Source organism: Alternaria infectoria (assembly GCF_024043175.1).
Source record: "Alternaria infectoria strain BMP 0036 chromosome Unknown scaffold_16, whole genome shotgun sequence".
Classification (NCBI taxonomy): Eukaryota; Fungi; Ascomycota; class Dothideomycetes; order Pleosporales; family Pleosporaceae; genus Alternaria; species Alternaria infectoria.
In genome coordinates this window covers 91,246-107,601 of record NW_026250705.1, presented here as the reverse complement: position 1 = coordinate 107,601, position 16,356 = coordinate 91,246, and the positions used below count along the sequence as shown (strand labels likewise).

The window sequence follows — 16,356 nt, the reverse complement described above, 5'->3', positions numbered from 1 at the left end:
TAAGAGCCCTTTGCATGTCCTGTAGCCATAGTGAGCCAGCAAGGGAAGGATGAGCAGTACAGTGCTTGACAAGAACCAGTTGCTTCGGAGGTGATACATCAGAGCTGAGACACAGGCTATAACAAGGCCTAGATACCAGTATTTGAGATTGCGATAGCGGTGGCGTCTGACATGAATGTAACAATACATGGCGAATGCAGCATAGCCGCTTCCATCAACGGGAGGCTCCACTGCGTCTTGAACGGAGCGGTTGCAGCATAGAGTGCGCCAGAATGCTTCAGATGTGTATTCACCGGTCGGTTCGTAGATCGGGCTCGGCTCAGTACTTCCAGGCGGTACCAGGAGGTTGCTCGCGCGGACGGACCAGTCACGATAGGCAGCAAAGTTGTGCATGTTGTTGTCGTCGACGGGTAGTTCGACTTGGCCTCCAAAGTCCGGGAAAGAAACAAGGTGGGTTACCTTGTCGAAGACAATACCGCGGATGTGGAGAACCTAGTAGTTTTGTTAGTCGAGAGCAAGTTTTCAGACTCAGGTGATGCTTACCTTTTTGTCTTCTTTCGTTGAGAAGTGGATTTCCGGCTTTTGTTTAATCAACGAATCTACTGACGGGTATCCATTGTTCATTGGCGCGTAATGGAAGCTTTGCGCGTTAAATAATGCTACAACCCAACTCTGGTCCCTGATATCATCATCTTTTCCCCGAGTGATACACGACCAGATGTCCAATACACAACCCATGGTTGGCTGAATCATACCATCCAGAATCATATGGCTGACCTCCTGACTTATGTCTTCGTAGCTTTTGTTGTAGTCCACAAAAGTCTTGTCGATTTCATTCGATAGACCCACGAGTGCAAATATTCTGTCTCGCGGATCCTTGGCGCCGAACCAGCGGGTCATCGTCATGAGAGTGAAAACGCTGTGCATGTCGTGCATGTCGTGCGTGCCATTCATCTCTTTCTCTCTTGAGTGCTTGATTGACCACAAGACAGACGCGCAGGGTAGCTTAAGTTTCCCCACTCGTCGCGCCTCCGGGTCTTCAAACGCATTCACCGCAAATTTTGTTCGGAGTATACAGTTTGTCATTTGCAGCCACCGCGCGGTTGCTTCAAGAACCGGAAAGTCTTCCCCAATCGTACTCGTTCCACACCAGATCGTCACCCTGCGTGCGAGCAAAAACTCCTGAATACTGCGATATATTAACGGGGCCGCTAGGCGATACGCAGGTTCCAAGCAAATCATGTAATACGTACATCCACATTCGGCTGAACCAAGGTCGTAAGAGAAATGCAGCCAGCGCATCAAAATACGGCTGAGGCATCCGCTGCGCTAGCATCGCATCGTGGCTCAGGGCATCCTTGCCGTTCTCCAATATCGGGATATCGTCAGAAGTAGCCCAAGGCGCATGTATTTCTTTGAGCAACTCCAGTGCCAGTGTGTCGGTTGCTTGCGCTTCGCCCAACCACACCACCACACACTCCGCCTCGGTGTAGATCTTATCCATCATGCGGACCTGTGACGTCCGTTCTGAAGTGTCGGATTGGTTGATGCATATTGCGTCGACCCAGAGAAGCGCTTGAGTTCCTCTGCGGCGGTACTCGTGCAAGACAGAATGTAGATTTGGTGTTACTTGGAGAGGATGCGAGTTGCATGTTATCTGAACAGGATTTTGGTTTGCGCCCCAACAGTATGATAGAGCGTGATACGGGGTTGGATTCGTGTCTAGACATGTTTCTGATAGTTGGCATCGTAGCGGGGCCGATGGCTCGTCTGGCTCGACAGTAAGCAGGCGGATCGTACGTCCTCTCAATTCATGCGGATAAATAGGCGAGCTGCTCATGGTCATCTGTTGGTATACGTCGCTCAGGTAAGGTCATCGATGAGTAGTACAGGAAAGAAAGTGAAGTGGGAGGTTGACGAAACGCGGCTGAATGTCAGCTCTTCTGCGCCCCCTTCGCTCACCCCTGCGAAGATTGGTGGCCAGATGCGATGAGGCGTGCCTCCACAGGCAGCACAAATGGCGAGCTTAAGGACTCTCCTGTGCGAACACGCGGCCGGCATTCCGTCGGCACAAATTTCGATATACATGAGCTTCATGAACTGTGATGATGGAGGGGAGGTGGGGAGCGATGGCAGGAGCTCATGTCGGATATCGCCGGCGAAGAGCGAGAGATCGCCGGCGCTTGTCCATATCAACGCTAGCTCGATCATGTCTAGCGCCCTTCGTCGCGGCCTCCCTCACACCAAGATCTTCCAGATATCTTCCGGGCTTCGCGCTCGAGCTTTAAGTCTTCGCAGGATACTTTAGGTGTGTATAAGAGGGTTAGTAAGTTAATAACAGTGGTTTGCTAGAGTTCGTTGGAATGGTCGTCTCTATACTTAACCACTACAGCCGCAAAACGAGAAGTTTCATGCACACGACCCAAACAGTATCAAGGAAAATTGATGGCCCAATCTTGGACGTTACTTGCGGAAAGGACTCGATCTTGAGCGCGAAGCCCAGCGAATAATCGCCATATCACATCCCACGACTTTGATCGACAACAACCTCCTTGCGAAGAAGAGAGCGCATTTTACTTAAACCACCTGGCTTTCTTTCGGGCTAGACATTGAAGTTGTACTTCTTATGCGGGGATGATTGAGATAGCTTTGCTGTGGCTCACGCACACCAAAAACCCAAAACGCGTATACCATCCGCACTTTGTAGGACAAATCCATTTGCATCCGGTTCAATGGTATCACCCGCCACAAAGCTTGCGAAGCTCCATATACTTCCTCCATCACAGTAGCTCTTGTACCACTTCATCGATTCCGCCAAGACGGCTACAGGAATTGGTACCTCGATACGTACCTATCAACCACAACAATGCTATGATTAGGCACAGCAAGGGGTATACGCACCAAATGCTAGTGGTCGTGTACGGTATCACGGTTTCGTGATCGGAATGATGTACAACGCAAACTCAGGGGTTTCGTGCAATGTAGTGATGACAGGTGTAGAGTATATGAAGGCGTGACTGAGCTGTACATGTAGGTTTCTCTTTCCTGTTCACCTGCAAACATACCAATTCCCACGAAATTACAGCTCAAACACAGTAATACGAGACCAAGACATTCAACACCAAACAGCATCATGCGTTTCTCCACCATCATTCTCCCAGCTCTTGCTGGCTTCGCTTTCGCAGCGGAATCGTAAGTAATTTTCTACATACCACACAGCATCGCCGACCTCCTCCCTCAGCTCGGGAAGTAGCACAACACCACCAACACCCTCCCTCATGCTCTGAACGCACTGAAACAGTACTAACACCCCGCCCCCGCCCCAGCAACCCCGCCGCCTCCGCATCATCGGCGATTTCATCCGCTGCATCTTCCATGGCTTCATCCATGTCAGCGTCAGCATCATCCGAGTCCACCAAGACCGAGGCGAAGACCACCGGCACAGAGACGCAGGCAACATCCACTGCTACGGGGGGAGCTGTTGCCATTGGTGCAGGAGAAGCTGGAGGTGTAGTGGTCGCTGCTTTGGGTATTGTTGCTTTGATGCTGTAGGCCAGTCTAACCTCGGATAAGGGGAGAGTCGGGATGAGAGGGATGAGGAGGGAAGTGTGGTGGTGGATGAAGTGAGTAGCATTAGTGTACAACAGCGGAAAGACAGAGGGTGTGATGAGAAGTTTGAATTAAACAATCACTGATTCATAACCGATGTCTAAGCACCGTGTGCAAATATCTTACAAAACCATTCCTGTTCCAGTCCATGCATGTGCTATGCATGACTTCATCTCTTGCATTCATGCTCTTGTCTGCCATTACTCCGCCCCACTCATAATCCAACCTCCACTTATAAGATAGCAATCCTCCTAACCTGCATCACCTGCGCCCTAGGAACAGTCACCTTGAGCGCACCATCCTTGAAGCTAGCGCTCACATTGGCGACATCTATGCGTTCAGGGAACCTGAAAGTGCGCTCAAAAGATCCGTGGACGCGTTCTTGTTGTTGGGGCTGCTCCTGAGATTGTTGTTGGGGTTGCTGGACTGGTACCTCGGGTTGTGGCTGGGTTACCACAGCGGTCTCGGTGTTCTTAGGCTCATCGACGGCCTTCTCCTTGCCCTTGGGTTCGCGTGGCTCGGTGGGAGATGATGGTCGAGAGGATGGGAAGTCAGCGGCGAGGTCTTCGAAGTCGTCTTCGACGGTGGGCTGGTATGACTTGTGCGATGAGGTATCGCTGTCGGGTGTAGCGGCGCGAGTAGTAGGTGCCTCCGTCTCAGTGGTGGTCTCAACTTCCGGCTCCGACTGTGTAGCGGTGGGCTGCTCAATGCTGGCGGCAGGTGTAGGCTGGGCTTCGATCTGAGGTAGCTGTGGCTGAGATTGCGACTTCTCCGACTGCCACTGGGTGTTACCAGCGATCTTCAGTGTGTGCTCATCGATGATCTCAATGTTGATGTTGTCTTGCTCGAAGCCCTGGATGTCTCCATCCACCTGCCACCCCTGCTCGACCTGGTTGACTTGGAAGTCGGCTCGAAGTGCGCGCTTGCGCTGTAGTTGCCGCTGGCGGTAAGCTTCGCGTAGTGCCTCTCGGTGGGCCTCGATCTGGGCCTTGCGCTGTGCCTCGCGTTGAGCTTCGCGGTCGATCTCGCTCAGGAGTTCATCGACCTGGCTGAAGAAGTTGTTGTAGGGCGAGTATTGTGGGCGGCGAGGCTGAGGACGAGAGACACGGTAGCCGTGTGTGGGTCGTGCTACTGGAGCGCAGAAGCCGAAGGGGTTGCACTGCTGTGCCTCATAGGCGGGTGCCATGCGTGGAGTGAGGATGAACGCCATTGCTGGTGTGCTTGGTTCGAGGAGTGAAGTTTGTTGGTCGATGAGAAAAATATTGTAGTAGAGTGATGAGGCTCAAGAGTAGCTGTAGATCGTAGGTCTGTAGATGTATTTGTCTTTCGAATTGATGATGGGCTCTTGGAGAGCAGGGAGATATGGATTTATAGCCATTGTGGAGGCGTCGTGCAGGCAGCAGCCGATTGCGTGCGCGTTGATGAGCAATGCAGATTCCGTAAGATAGAGGACGATGCTGGAACAGTGTGGACGACGCGCGACGATTGGTGATGCTTCGAGGTTTGTCAGGAAGACGCGTGAAGCTTCGCGATGTTTCTCGAAGCTTCTACGTCATCCAGCGGCTGAGATGGCTCGTGCCCCGCTTATGTAACCATACCCGCCCTCTCCAGCTTTACGCGTGCAGCATGCCTCTACGAGAACACCGATACAATGAACGAACGGTCGTGCAGATCTGAAGATGCGTCATAGAATAGCAACGGAATTGGGGTCAGTTGAGACCCTGCATAGAAGACTTTGTCGATGCTCTTCATGACAGGGCGAGGAGCTCACATTACCAGTCCATCACTCCGGTCTTCAAGATTGGTCAAAGCAGCTGTTCTTCAATGCTTCAATTATAGCTTATCCAAATCTGTTTCTATCGCACATTCATCAAGACATATCCTCCGCCCGTCTAAGCCTTATACCTAGCCGGCATAGCAGCCTTGAGCAGCTTCGGGAAGTTCGGTGTGCCGAGACCAGAGACCGGGTCCCATCCCGCAGTAGCGTTCCAGCTAGCATACGGAATAACCGGGCTGCCGTTGGGCTTGCCGTTGAAGCGGGCATGGCCATCGCATCCAGTGCTACCACCGAGGACGATGTCGTTAAGCGCATCGGGGTTGGAGTACAGCAGGGGGTTCAGGAAACCAAGAGCGGGCTTCTTGGCGCGAAGGCGAGCATCGTTGAGGAGAGCGACGATGCCACCGAATGCGGGGGCGGAGCAGGAAGTTCCTTGGTAGCCCTTGAGAGAGCCCTTGTCGTAGACGCGGTAGCCAAAGCCCTGAGCGCTGACGTCGGGGAATCCACGTCCGTGGCGGTTAAAGTAGGGCTTGTTCTTCTGGCCGAGCTGGTGGAAGTAAGCCTTTACGGCATCGTCCTGGTACGAGGGACGCTTCCAGTAGTCGGAGAAACCACCGGAGGAGAAGAAAGTAGCGGTCTCATTGAGGTAGCGGGTTGAGCCAACGGAGGTGACGAATGGGCATGCTGCGGGATACTGAGAGGTGCGAAGTCAGTATATGTCTCATATGCATTTCGTACATTCAGAACTTACCTGGGGCTGGAATTTGGTCGTGTTCTTGCCGTCGTTGGAAAGGCAGGCAGAGCCGGTACCAGAGTCACCAGAGGAGAAGATGACGGAGACACCGCGGCTACCGAGCTGAGCGAAGAGGTTGCAAACGCTGAGAGCGTAAGACTTGGGCACACTTTGCTCGTTCTCGCCGTAGGAGGTGGAGATGACCTGGGGAAGGTCCTTCTGCTTGAGCTTGAGCACGCTCTGGAGGAACTCGAGGTAGGGCTCGTTGGCGCTGTCAGCCTCATCGGGCTGGTCGAGATCAGCGACCCATGGGCCACGGCCGCCGGTGCTGTACTCGGTGACGGGCAGGGGCTGAGCAAGACCGAGCATGTACTGCAAGTCCAAGTTGGCCTCGCCACTGTCGTCGCTGGAGTTCTGGTCGTTCAGACCACCGTTGAACTGGACGACGGAGAAGTTCTGGCCAACAGCCTCGGGGAGGATGTTCTTCTCGAAGAGGGCGAGGTCGCTGTAGCGAGCGTACTCCTCGAGGTAGGATGCGAAAGCTGCCTTGCTGCCACTCTTGGGGTCGGGAGTGTAGTCGATCTTGTAGAGCTGCTTCAGGCACTGGGGAGTGATGGAAGCATCACAGTTGACAGTGATGTTGGGAGAAGAAGCGAGCTGGATACCGAAGATCTCACGCTCAGTCTCGTGATTCGCGCGGATGGCAGCGAAGCGAGTAGTCGGCTGGACGAGGTTGATGTGGTCGGCAATCTCGTCGGGCACGGAGTACTCAAGGGTGCGGAGAACCTTGCGGGGTGTGCTCTCCTCGCTAACGAACCAAGAGAACTTCGTTCCGAGGAGCTCGTTGGCAACACCGACAGTGGTCCTGAAGGTCACCCAGTCGGCATCGGTCTCGAACTTCTCGATACCGGCAGACTTGAGCCACGAAGAGACGGACGAAACGGTCTCCTCGCTGGGCATAAGCATGCGCTTCATCTCCTCGTGCGACTCGTAATGCTGGCCGTACTTTGGGTTTGAGGGTGTGGAGATGTCCATGACGGTCTGCTCAAAGCCCGCGGTATCGCCTTGCGTGAGCGCGATCTGGAGCTTGAGCGTGTGTGCATCAGATGCTGGGCCTTGAAGCTTCCATCCTGTTAATCGTTAGCACAGATCCAAACTTGTCACGGCATACAACCCACCCTCTGGAACTTCGAAGAGCTTCTCAAACGGCTCGGCGAAAGCCCTAATAGCCAACAGCGAGCCAACGATGAATGAAAGCACAGGAGCCATCTTTGCCACAACCGGTTTCCTTGAGCGAAGGTAGTCCGAAGCGAATGCGGATGAAGAGACAACGAACAGCGGACTGCATTGTAGTTTTATACCGCAACCACGGTCGACCTCAGTCCCTGCATGATAGTCGTGTTATTACCGACCTACCCCATGGAGTTTAGATTGCGATTGTCGCTCATGTCTTGGTGCGCATATGCGATGCGTTGAATGGAACCGACAGTGTCCAAGCAAGGGGCTAAGAAAGACAAGCCTCGGACTGGGGCTCTTGACAAGGCTTGTGTGCCGGATAACCTCCTTCTTGTTTTGGCCGTGGCGTTGCGATAACATGACCGATGACCCCACATGGGTGGTTGTGACAGGTTGTGACGTGTGGATCCTGTTCTGTGCGCGCTCGTTAGCACCGGGCTAGGGCCGCCCACTTGGGTTGGCGTTATAACCGGACCACTGCCTCGGCCACAGTTCATGCAAGGCACATACGAGCACCTTCCGGTAACAATGTAGTATTGGTATTTAGAGCATGTCACCTGCGTTCGAGATCTTCCTAGATCGTTTGATAATTGCGAGCAATCTGGGTTTCTATGATTTTCGCCGCCACCTGCATCCTGGAAGGAACCGTAGCTGAGAGAAGTCGCAAATGAGAGAAGTCGCAAGTATAATATACTGAGATCGTCGCAATTATCGGGCGGATAAACACCAGACTAATCTTGCGAACGGCCCGCCGGTAAGGACCGAACTCCCTTGGACATATATCAAGATATCAGTCGTTGCCTTTCATTGACTCCATCGTTACTTCCAGAGACTTGCCATTCTACAGCCTCCAGCACATTGTACCGATGTGTATGCTGCCGATAAGCCACATGTGTGAGAAATAGCTTTGTTCCCCAAGCTCCGCGACACGCATAGCATCCTCGTACCTGATTCTCAGTGTCCTCTACTCATAGCTCAGCTCGTGATTGTTCCAGCAGAGCTCGAAGCCGTTTGCGCGGAACCACTCGATACGAGTGGCTTCGAGTTCGAGTATAGCCTCCACTTGCTCCTGAGAGTAGTCAAGAAGGACCCTTTCGAGTGCCACCACAGTGACCTCAAGGTAGGGATATCCGGTTGAACGTCTTTGGCCACCGATGGTTCGCCTCAGTGTCTCCCGCAATCTATCTGGCAGGTGTTCATTCGGCTTGGGGTTCATTGTCAGTTTATAATGCAGATATGACAGCTTCTTGTTGATAAGCTCATGTCGCCGATGTTCGATCTCATCTACCGCGAGTTAGAATACTACAAGTGTCTCAGAGCAACATCGCTAACTTACCTGACAAAGATTGGGGTATGGGAAGTCCCAAGGTGCGTAGTTTGCTCTCGTTGCAATAAAAGGTCACTAGCTCAACAAGGAGAGCGACACAATCTTTGCTCCCGAAGAGATGGAAAACCCAAAGCAGCAGTATCGACTCGCGGCAGTATTCACCCTCCATTTTATCACCATAGATTTTGTTCATCCAGACCGAGGTGAAGAATTCCACCGCACTGGCGCAGTTGTAATAGTCGATGAGGATTCCCAGCTTCGCCATTAGTTCGAGGCTCACAGACTTCGGGATCTGAGGGCTGCGCAAGTGTAGCATGTTCATGAAGAGGAGGAATGCTTCCTCCTCCCAATCGTCTGCTGTGATATGGTAACGACTGTCGGCCTGCTTGCATCCCTCACTCCAGGTACGAGGTGAGAGCGCTGCTTTGAAGACCGGTGACGCCAGTTTGAGGTGGCGTGACGAGACAAGATAAAGGACAGATCCCTCAGGAACATTAAGGATTACCCAATCCGACTCCTTCGTGATGAACGCCCTCGCAGGTGACTGGTGAACTTCGATATCGTCCGAGAGCGACATCTTTGTGTCCCATTCTTTCATGCTGAAAGGGAGTTGATCAAGTATGTCAAGGTTGTCGAACGATGAATCATCCCACCAAGCGAAGTATTCACCATCACCCGGTGATCGTAAGATTATGACTGTATCCGCGTCTGGATCGATCTCATGTACAACTGGAGCCATACTCGGATGTTGTGGGTGATTTAACTTGAGTGGTTGTGATTTGATGTTAAGCAGGAAGATCCGGTCGTATGAACCTGTAAGCCATTGTGTATACAATTAGTGAGGTCGCCCAGTGTTTTTTTCTTCTTCTTTCGATTAAACGCAAATGCACGGACAATTGCAAGGGGTTAGTAACGGGTGAATGGAAAATATAGTGGTGCTGGGAATCTACTGCCCACCGAGACGCTTCAGCACACATCGAGGATGCATTGTCGCTTCCATCAATGCCAATCTTACTCTACACAGGGTCGCGATAACGCCAGGTAGAACGTGTGCTTTCGCGAGGTAGAGGTGTAGCATACTGGTCGCGTGGGGAAGGGTCACGGCGCGTGAGAGGCGCGAACCGCATGATGACACAGACGCCGCTGAGAGCGCTCGCTTTCGTCATCGTGTCGTATTGTGCGTAGTATCGTGTAATCAAGCCCGAAAAGCAACGCGATGCTCGAATCAATGAGGGAGGTGTTCGAGGCTGGGTGGTGTTCTGGAGCTCGACGCGTGATTTAACTTAGCCCTGGAGTGGGGCTATGTCCAGATTGGTGCTAGCGTGAAGCGCCCCCATTTGGCCACTGTCTGAGCAGCCGGTTTGCGCCTTCCTTCCTAAACACTCTCCTACGGTTCACATCACCGTGTACGTGATTCCTGCGATGACTTTTCACCTAACATACTAGACTAAAAACCACTATACCAGCGACGATGGTCATACACCAAATCACCATCATGAACCACGAAAATCCCTCAATCACCCCCTCCCTCTTCACATTTTCTCTCTCTACTCTTCCCCTCCATCTCGCAAACCACCAATTCTCATGCTCTTTCTGACCTCTCACCCCTTCGACCTCGTCCTCGCCCTCGCTACTATCTCTATCCAAATCACAACTCTCTTCGCCGTTGAAACACCACGCATCTATCACACTTCCCGGATGAATCCTAGCATCCCAGTCACCACTGCTGATCGGCATGTCTTCGTCAACGTCCCAGAGCGTGTGGACGATGATGCCGTCTTCGCTCAGCTGGCCTAGCAGTGTGCTGACGTGCTCCCATCTTGCGAACGTACGGTATTCCAGTGTTTTGGCGAGTTGACCATCTTCAAAACGAAACGTAAGGTCGATTGCGGTGGGTGGTATCGACGCCGCGTTACGGCACAGTTGTCCATTCTCTTGATTCAGCAGATCAAGTCCAATGGCGGAGTCGACGCGGCAAGGTGGCTTTGTGGTATTGTCTGTTTTTTGGTCTTCTTGTTTCGATGTATCGCCGACGAGATACCATAGTATCCAGTCTGTACTGGAACGGTAGCACCAGTCGAAGTAAGATTGGTAAGTCGATCTGCATGCTGTGGCCGAGGTATCCGTCCCACTTTCGTCATCGTCATGGAATCCAGCTGCTCGAGAGATCAATTCGGCGTCGCTCCTCTTGTTCAACTTCTGTATTGGGTGCATGGTGGGATTGCACACTCATCCGCCTGCTCTTCCGCAAGGGCACATGCCAGCAACCCATACCTGCCGCCATCAAGCCAGCCAGAATTCTTCGCCGATAGCAAAAGGTTGGTCGAGCTACCGCATGTCTTGAACAAAGACTTTCATTCGCCATCCCTATATCTCCCGCCTCCTCGCGTACGAGCATTCGAGAACACATGGGTATGAGTACAGGCGCTACGTACCCCACAAGTCCTTTATATTGTGCGAAATCGTATAGAGCCAACGACGGTTGACATGTAACACGAAACCCCCAACTTTAGAGGACAGGCTTTGATGATGCTGGACAGGTAACACCAGATCCACAATCCCCATCACTATCCGTATCAACCGAACGAACGAACAAAGGGTCTTCATCGACACACTGTCACCCACCGCGCTTGCGATGTCACACCCGCTGGCCCGTCCACTCACTGACAGACGGTTCGACGGGAGGTACCTTGAAGTCTCTTACATTCTTAGCCAGAGAATCTAGCATCTCTCAGACGGCATGATTTGAATAGAGGTCAAGGTGACGGTAAGGTGTTCAACGTGCAACGGCAAGGCTAGGAGTAAAATGTGAGGTCATTTCTACATCCTAACTACATCGCTTCGTCTTCATCTCCGTCTAAAAACGACCGTGGAGCACGTCATCCATCAAGACTAAATCGTGCTACTACGTAAATACAAACATCGAGGATATCTATCGATCCTGAAACGCCAATCGCTATCCCTAGATCAATAAAAAAGAAATCGTACAACCGAAAGGTGCCGTCTTCGTCTCTACTCTTCTTGCCTCTCCTTCCCTTTGCCCAGCGGGCTCGGGTTCGCCCCGCTGCCTAGTCTTGCGCTCCTAATACTCGTCTGCCTCGCCAAACTACTCTGACTCGCCTTCCCCCTAACCTTCAAACTCTTAATAGAATTCGACGGGCTCGGCCTCGGCGACATCCTAGGACTACCCGCTCTACTCCCACTCATCTGTTCAAACCTGCCCGCCAGATCCTTCACCCTCGTCGGCGACTCCTTCCCATTCCCATTCCCATTATCATCCCCAACATCCCGTGGAGGAACATCACTCAACATGCTCGCGCCATCGATATCCGCGTTAACGACTCTGAGTTTACTCTTTGGAACTGTGAACATGACCTGTACAACGCGGCGCTCGACTGCGGCTTCGACATCCCAGTCTGCTTCGCTGGCGGGGGTGCAGGGACGTTCTCTGTCATCTCCTCTATCGTGTGATGGTGGGACGCCTAGCTGGTCTGGGGATATGGGTGTACGTGGGGTAGGTAACCTCTCCTCACTGTTGATGGTGACGAGGAGATTGCTACCGCGTTCGCGCCACTCTTGACGTGCGCGTTCACGCTCCAAGATGGCAATGTCTTCGGGGGCGCCCCAGTCATCGCCTGCGGTGCGGCGCCAGGCGGGGTCTTGTTCTTCTTCGAGCCAGTCTTGCTTGCCGCGGCGGTTGCGCCAGAAGCTTGCGTCGGAGGCGGCGCGTTGGGGTGTCGAATTTGTAGTCGCGGGAGCAGGCAGGGATTTCCTGTTGATGGAGCGGGGAGAGGGGTCAACGGGGGAGGTGGGATCGTCTCTGTAGGGCTCGTGGTATGTTGGTGCTGTTGTGAGGGAGCGCGTGCGTTCGGCGCTTGAGACGGAGCGTGTTAGTACTCTGCGGACGCTGCCTAGCCAGCTCATTCTGCGCTCTCTGGTTGCGGGACGAGGGGCGGATGATAGGTCTAGTGCGAAGGATGTTGCTGGTGTGGCTGTGGCTGCGCGACTGTTGCTGCGGTCTGAGTCGCGGTGTGTGGTTGAACCGGATGAGCTGGTGTCGGGTCTTGATCGCTCTGGGTTTCCGCCGAGTAGTACCTCGCCTTCTGCTTGTAGACGAGAGAATGACGATTGTGCGGTGCGGAATGAGTCGACATCCTGCTCTCCTTGCAGACTACTGAAGGACTGCGTTCGCGGGTCTTCTGGTGAGTGTCGGCCAGGCTTGTCATGAGTGGGACTTGTATCAGGCGTTTTGAATGGGTTGGCACGCATGGCTGTGTTCAACATAGGACCTGAACGCATAGATCCACTGCGCCCAACGCCGCCATTAGATGAAGTCCATGACAGCGTACTCCTCTCGCTGAGGTTCGAGCTTGTACGCTCCGAAGTAGACTTATCAGGGGACAGCCTTCCAGCTGAATTGGTATTAACCTCATAACTCTGGTGTTGAGGCGACGCAGACGCTGAATGAAGAGTGTTTCTTTTACGTCCAGGGGACTCCGTAAATGGGTCCAGAACTGGAGCGTTATCAAGTATGGCCGACCCAGATCTTTGTCGTGTCTCTGCCATCTCCTGATGCCTGCCCGGTGTATTGTTGTCGTGCGCAGACTCCTCATCAGGCTCCTCCTCCAACTCATCGATAGGATGTATGCTTCCTGGACCTCGGGGCGTGCCCATGGCGTATTGAGGTCTACCGCTCAAGTTGCGTCGCAGTCCACGCGTTGGACTTGGGATCTCGACCAGTAGTCCAGTTCTCTCCACATCGCCGCGGTTGGTGGCCTTCCATCCTTGTCCACCCTGTGTACCGGCTGGGAAGTAGTAAGGCCCGTTCTGATCGGTAATATAGTCCAGAGCATCCGAGTTCCCGCCGCGGCCATCGAAGCTTTGAGGGTAGTCTTCGGCATTGTATCTGTGAGTAGTGTAGGAAATCTCCTGCAGTTGCTTTTCACGGAACTCCCTTCGCTTCTTCAAACGCCGTGCATACCACATGTAGAGCGCGAACACTCCACATATCGCAGCCAAACCGATACCAACACCGACACCCAAGCCAGCCTTTTGTCCAGTCGTAGACAACAGCCCGCTACTGGCAGACTCTGATGGCGACTCTTTGACCGGGGGAGTGTAATCCGAGATCCAGGTATTCGAGGTAACGTTGAGGAAGTATGTTTGCGTGTTTGCTGCTGGCACAACCTCTCTTCGCTGTGTACCGGATGATGAAATAGAATAGCCTCCGGTAATCATCAGTACACCTCCTGGGAGCATGGCCGCGCCATGACCATATAGACCACCGTCATTCGGCAGTCCGGTACCAGTAGTAGATGGAACTACCCACTGCCAGTCACCAGTACCACCATAACCATCTGCGACACTCAGTATGGCGAACTGGGGGTCTGCCGGTGTGTTGATGTCGCCCACCCAACCTCCGACTACAATGATCTGCTGGCCATCCGGACTCAGCACAGCGGTATGACCGGAACGAGGATCGATCGAGGTGACGTCTGTTCGGATAGCTAGGTCTGTACGAGAAGTGTCGGGTTGGTCGACGCCGATGAAGGTCCAGCCCTGTTCCGGAAGGGAGAAGAGGGCTATCTGCGACATGTTGATGAAGGCAGCACTGGTATGGCCTCCGATGAGGACGAAGTTTTGCTGTTGTATCTGCGTGCCATCGCTTCGATCGGAGTATGTAGGCGAAAGACCAGTGATGGTGAACCCAGCTTCTGGTATCGGTGGTCCACGGCTGGAGGAGACATCGATGTCGTAATTGAGTGGCTTGCTCGTATCCTCCGATGGTTGTAGGGTGACCATGAAGTTTGAGTAGTTGGCCGAAGATTGCCAGTCGCTCGCAGTCTCGTTCTGATCAGGGCACATGCCACCGAAGAAGTATGCGCCAGTATTCGCAGCCTTTCCGTCGACAATAGACGAGAATGTCATACCGCCGCTGAGGTAGTTCGCGCCCATGATGAACGTATGCGAACTGTCGACCACGGAAACATCCTGCTTGCTCCAACTGCCCTTGACGACATTCTCTGAGGTATCCGGTACAAAGCTCCACAACTCTCCACCACTCGCACCCAGAGTGCAGTCGCCAGTGTATACAGTCAGGTTGCCGTCGTGGTCGAGAACCGGGGTGAAGGCGCGCGGGGCATTGTCGTTGAGGAAGGGCAGCGTTGCGTACAGTGTGTTGTAGGGCAGGTTCGACGCTTTGACCTGGGACGATAGATCGATGGTGCTCAGTGCGAATTGCGTGGACGATTGCGACGACGGGCGGAAGACGTAGAGGGTATCATTGTTTTGGAGGAGGCGTGTCGGGTTGTATGGCATCTGGGCTGCGACGGCAGACAGCAGTAGCGAAGTCGACAGGAGTGGTAGCCATTGCATCCGAAGTTCGATAGGCAGCCTTAGTGATGTCGACATAGTGGTGGGATGATGCGCGAGGACCTTCACCTCGAATGCTGGAGATGACGTCCCATGAACCACGACACTTGGGAATTGCGGGACAGATAGTACGACGCAAGCGACAATACGGGTGGAGTTGGAGATGTGCAGATACAGGTCGGGTGGTGGGCTCAGATCTGCGGTTCATGCACGGGACCGCGAGGTGGCTGGTCTGTCAACAGAGGCCCAGCCCGCAACGCCCTCGACCCTGGCCGAAAGCCATCGACCAAGTTGCGCAACGCGCTATTCTAGCGCCTGTATTTCGGTGGAAGGCGTCCATCGGTCCAATGAGTGTCTAAATCCACGATCGGGAGCCGTTCCGAACGCGTCTGGGCCTGATTTGCCCTGATTTTCCCACGCCAAGGTGGATAGCATTGGTTAGTAAACAGGGTCGTTCGGGGCAACGGCTTTGTGGCTTGCGCGCATCATGGCATGTGAAGATATAGCCTGTTAACGACGTCCGATTATGAGCCGTCCTGGAGGGAATTCTTTTTTACAGAGATTCCGTCGTCGGAGAAACCGTCGCGATCGCGATTTTGTTGCGCGGCGTACAAGATCATCCGGAGTTGAGATGGAAGAGAGGAGGTTGGTAGAAGGTCGGTGGTATGACAGCATCATCGTCAGCACGAACGCGCGCAGCCCCCCACCTTCCAAGGTTGCCTGCCGCCTTCCACGCGTAAACCTTCCCATCCGCTTTTTTGTTTCAGATATACGACACATCAGCTGAGATCTATTGACAATTCGGGCCTTTGGTGGTCGAGAGAACTTTGGAAGCCGGCCGAGACGCGCAGCAGTCGCTATTATATACTCACTTATAAGTCGCACGGCCGATATACGTCCATTGTATATATGCGATCCAGAATATCCTAGTTTTAATTTCATCCAATAGTACTGCGATGACCCATAAGACGATTAAATGAGGTTCGAAGTGCAAGTTAGTCGTCGAGAAGGTTTTCGTGTGCTAGGGACGCGTCGACATACTACTGTACCTAAGCTTAATAGGTATCTTCGCCGAAGGTGCTTGGAATCTTTATCTGCAGTGCGATCATATACAGAAATCATGCAGCGGCATTGTGCTTGCGATGAATCACCAGTACTTTCACTAAAGCAGTTATCGTTTCCGCCGCTTCTCAATAGGACGTGTCTGTTAATGCACATGCTGTCAGTATTATAGGCGGGGGCAAGCCGCTCACCGCGCCATTTCCAGAAGGCATCATGTACGTCATCGCAGTGTTATAGAAT

At 53.1% G+C, this 16,356-nt stretch overlaps 5 protein-coding genes across 5 annotated transcripts; all 5 read right to left on the bottom strand.

Annotated features, from left to right (window-relative positions):
* Positions 1-128: 128 nt before the first annotated feature.
* On the bottom strand, positions 129-624 carry J4E92_008283 (uncharacterized protein; the record flags this gene model as incomplete). Its single annotated transcript, XM_051499636.1, has 3 exons — positions 129-166; positions 294-492; positions 544-624. The coding sequence occupies 3 exons, from the start codon at positions 622-624 to the stop codon at positions 129-131; spliced, it is 318 nt and encodes a 105-aa protein (XP_051350012.1).
* Positions 625-3,841: 3,217 nt separating this feature from the next.
* On the bottom strand, positions 3,842-4,819 carry J4E92_008282 (uncharacterized protein; the record flags this gene model as incomplete). Its single annotated transcript, XM_051499635.1, has 1 exon — positions 3,842-4,819. The coding sequence occupies one exon, from the start codon at positions 4,817-4,819 to the stop codon at positions 3,842-3,844; it is 978 nt and encodes a 325-aa protein (XP_051350011.1).
* Positions 4,820-5,501: 682 nt separating this feature from the next.
* Positions 5,502-7,388, bottom strand: SED2 (Tripeptidyl-peptidase sed2; the record flags this gene model as incomplete). The annotated part of the gene is made up of 3 exons (XM_051499634.1): positions 5,502-6,080; positions 6,138-7,249; positions 7,298-7,388. 3 exons carry the CDS (start codon positions 7,386-7,388, stop codon positions 5,502-5,504), a joined length of 1,782 nt encoding a protein of 593 aa, XP_051350010.1.
* A 931-nt stretch (positions 7,389-8,319) lies between these two features.
* Positions 8,320-10,896, bottom strand: J4E92_008280 (uncharacterized protein; the record flags this gene model as incomplete). Its single annotated transcript, XM_051499633.1, has 2 exons — positions 8,320-8,639; positions 10,404-10,896. 2 exons carry the CDS (start codon positions 10,894-10,896, stop codon positions 8,320-8,322), a joined length of 813 nt encoding a protein of 270 aa, XP_051350009.1.
* Positions 10,897-11,694: 798 nt separating this feature from the next.
* On the bottom strand, positions 11,695-15,093 carry J4E92_008279 (uncharacterized protein; the record flags this gene model as incomplete). The annotated part of the gene is made up of 1 exon (XM_051499632.1): positions 11,695-15,093. One exon carries the CDS (start codon positions 15,091-15,093, stop codon positions 11,695-11,697), a length of 3,399 nt encoding a protein of 1,132 aa, XP_051350008.1.
* Between the last annotated feature and the right edge of the window lie 1,263 nt (positions 15,094-16,356).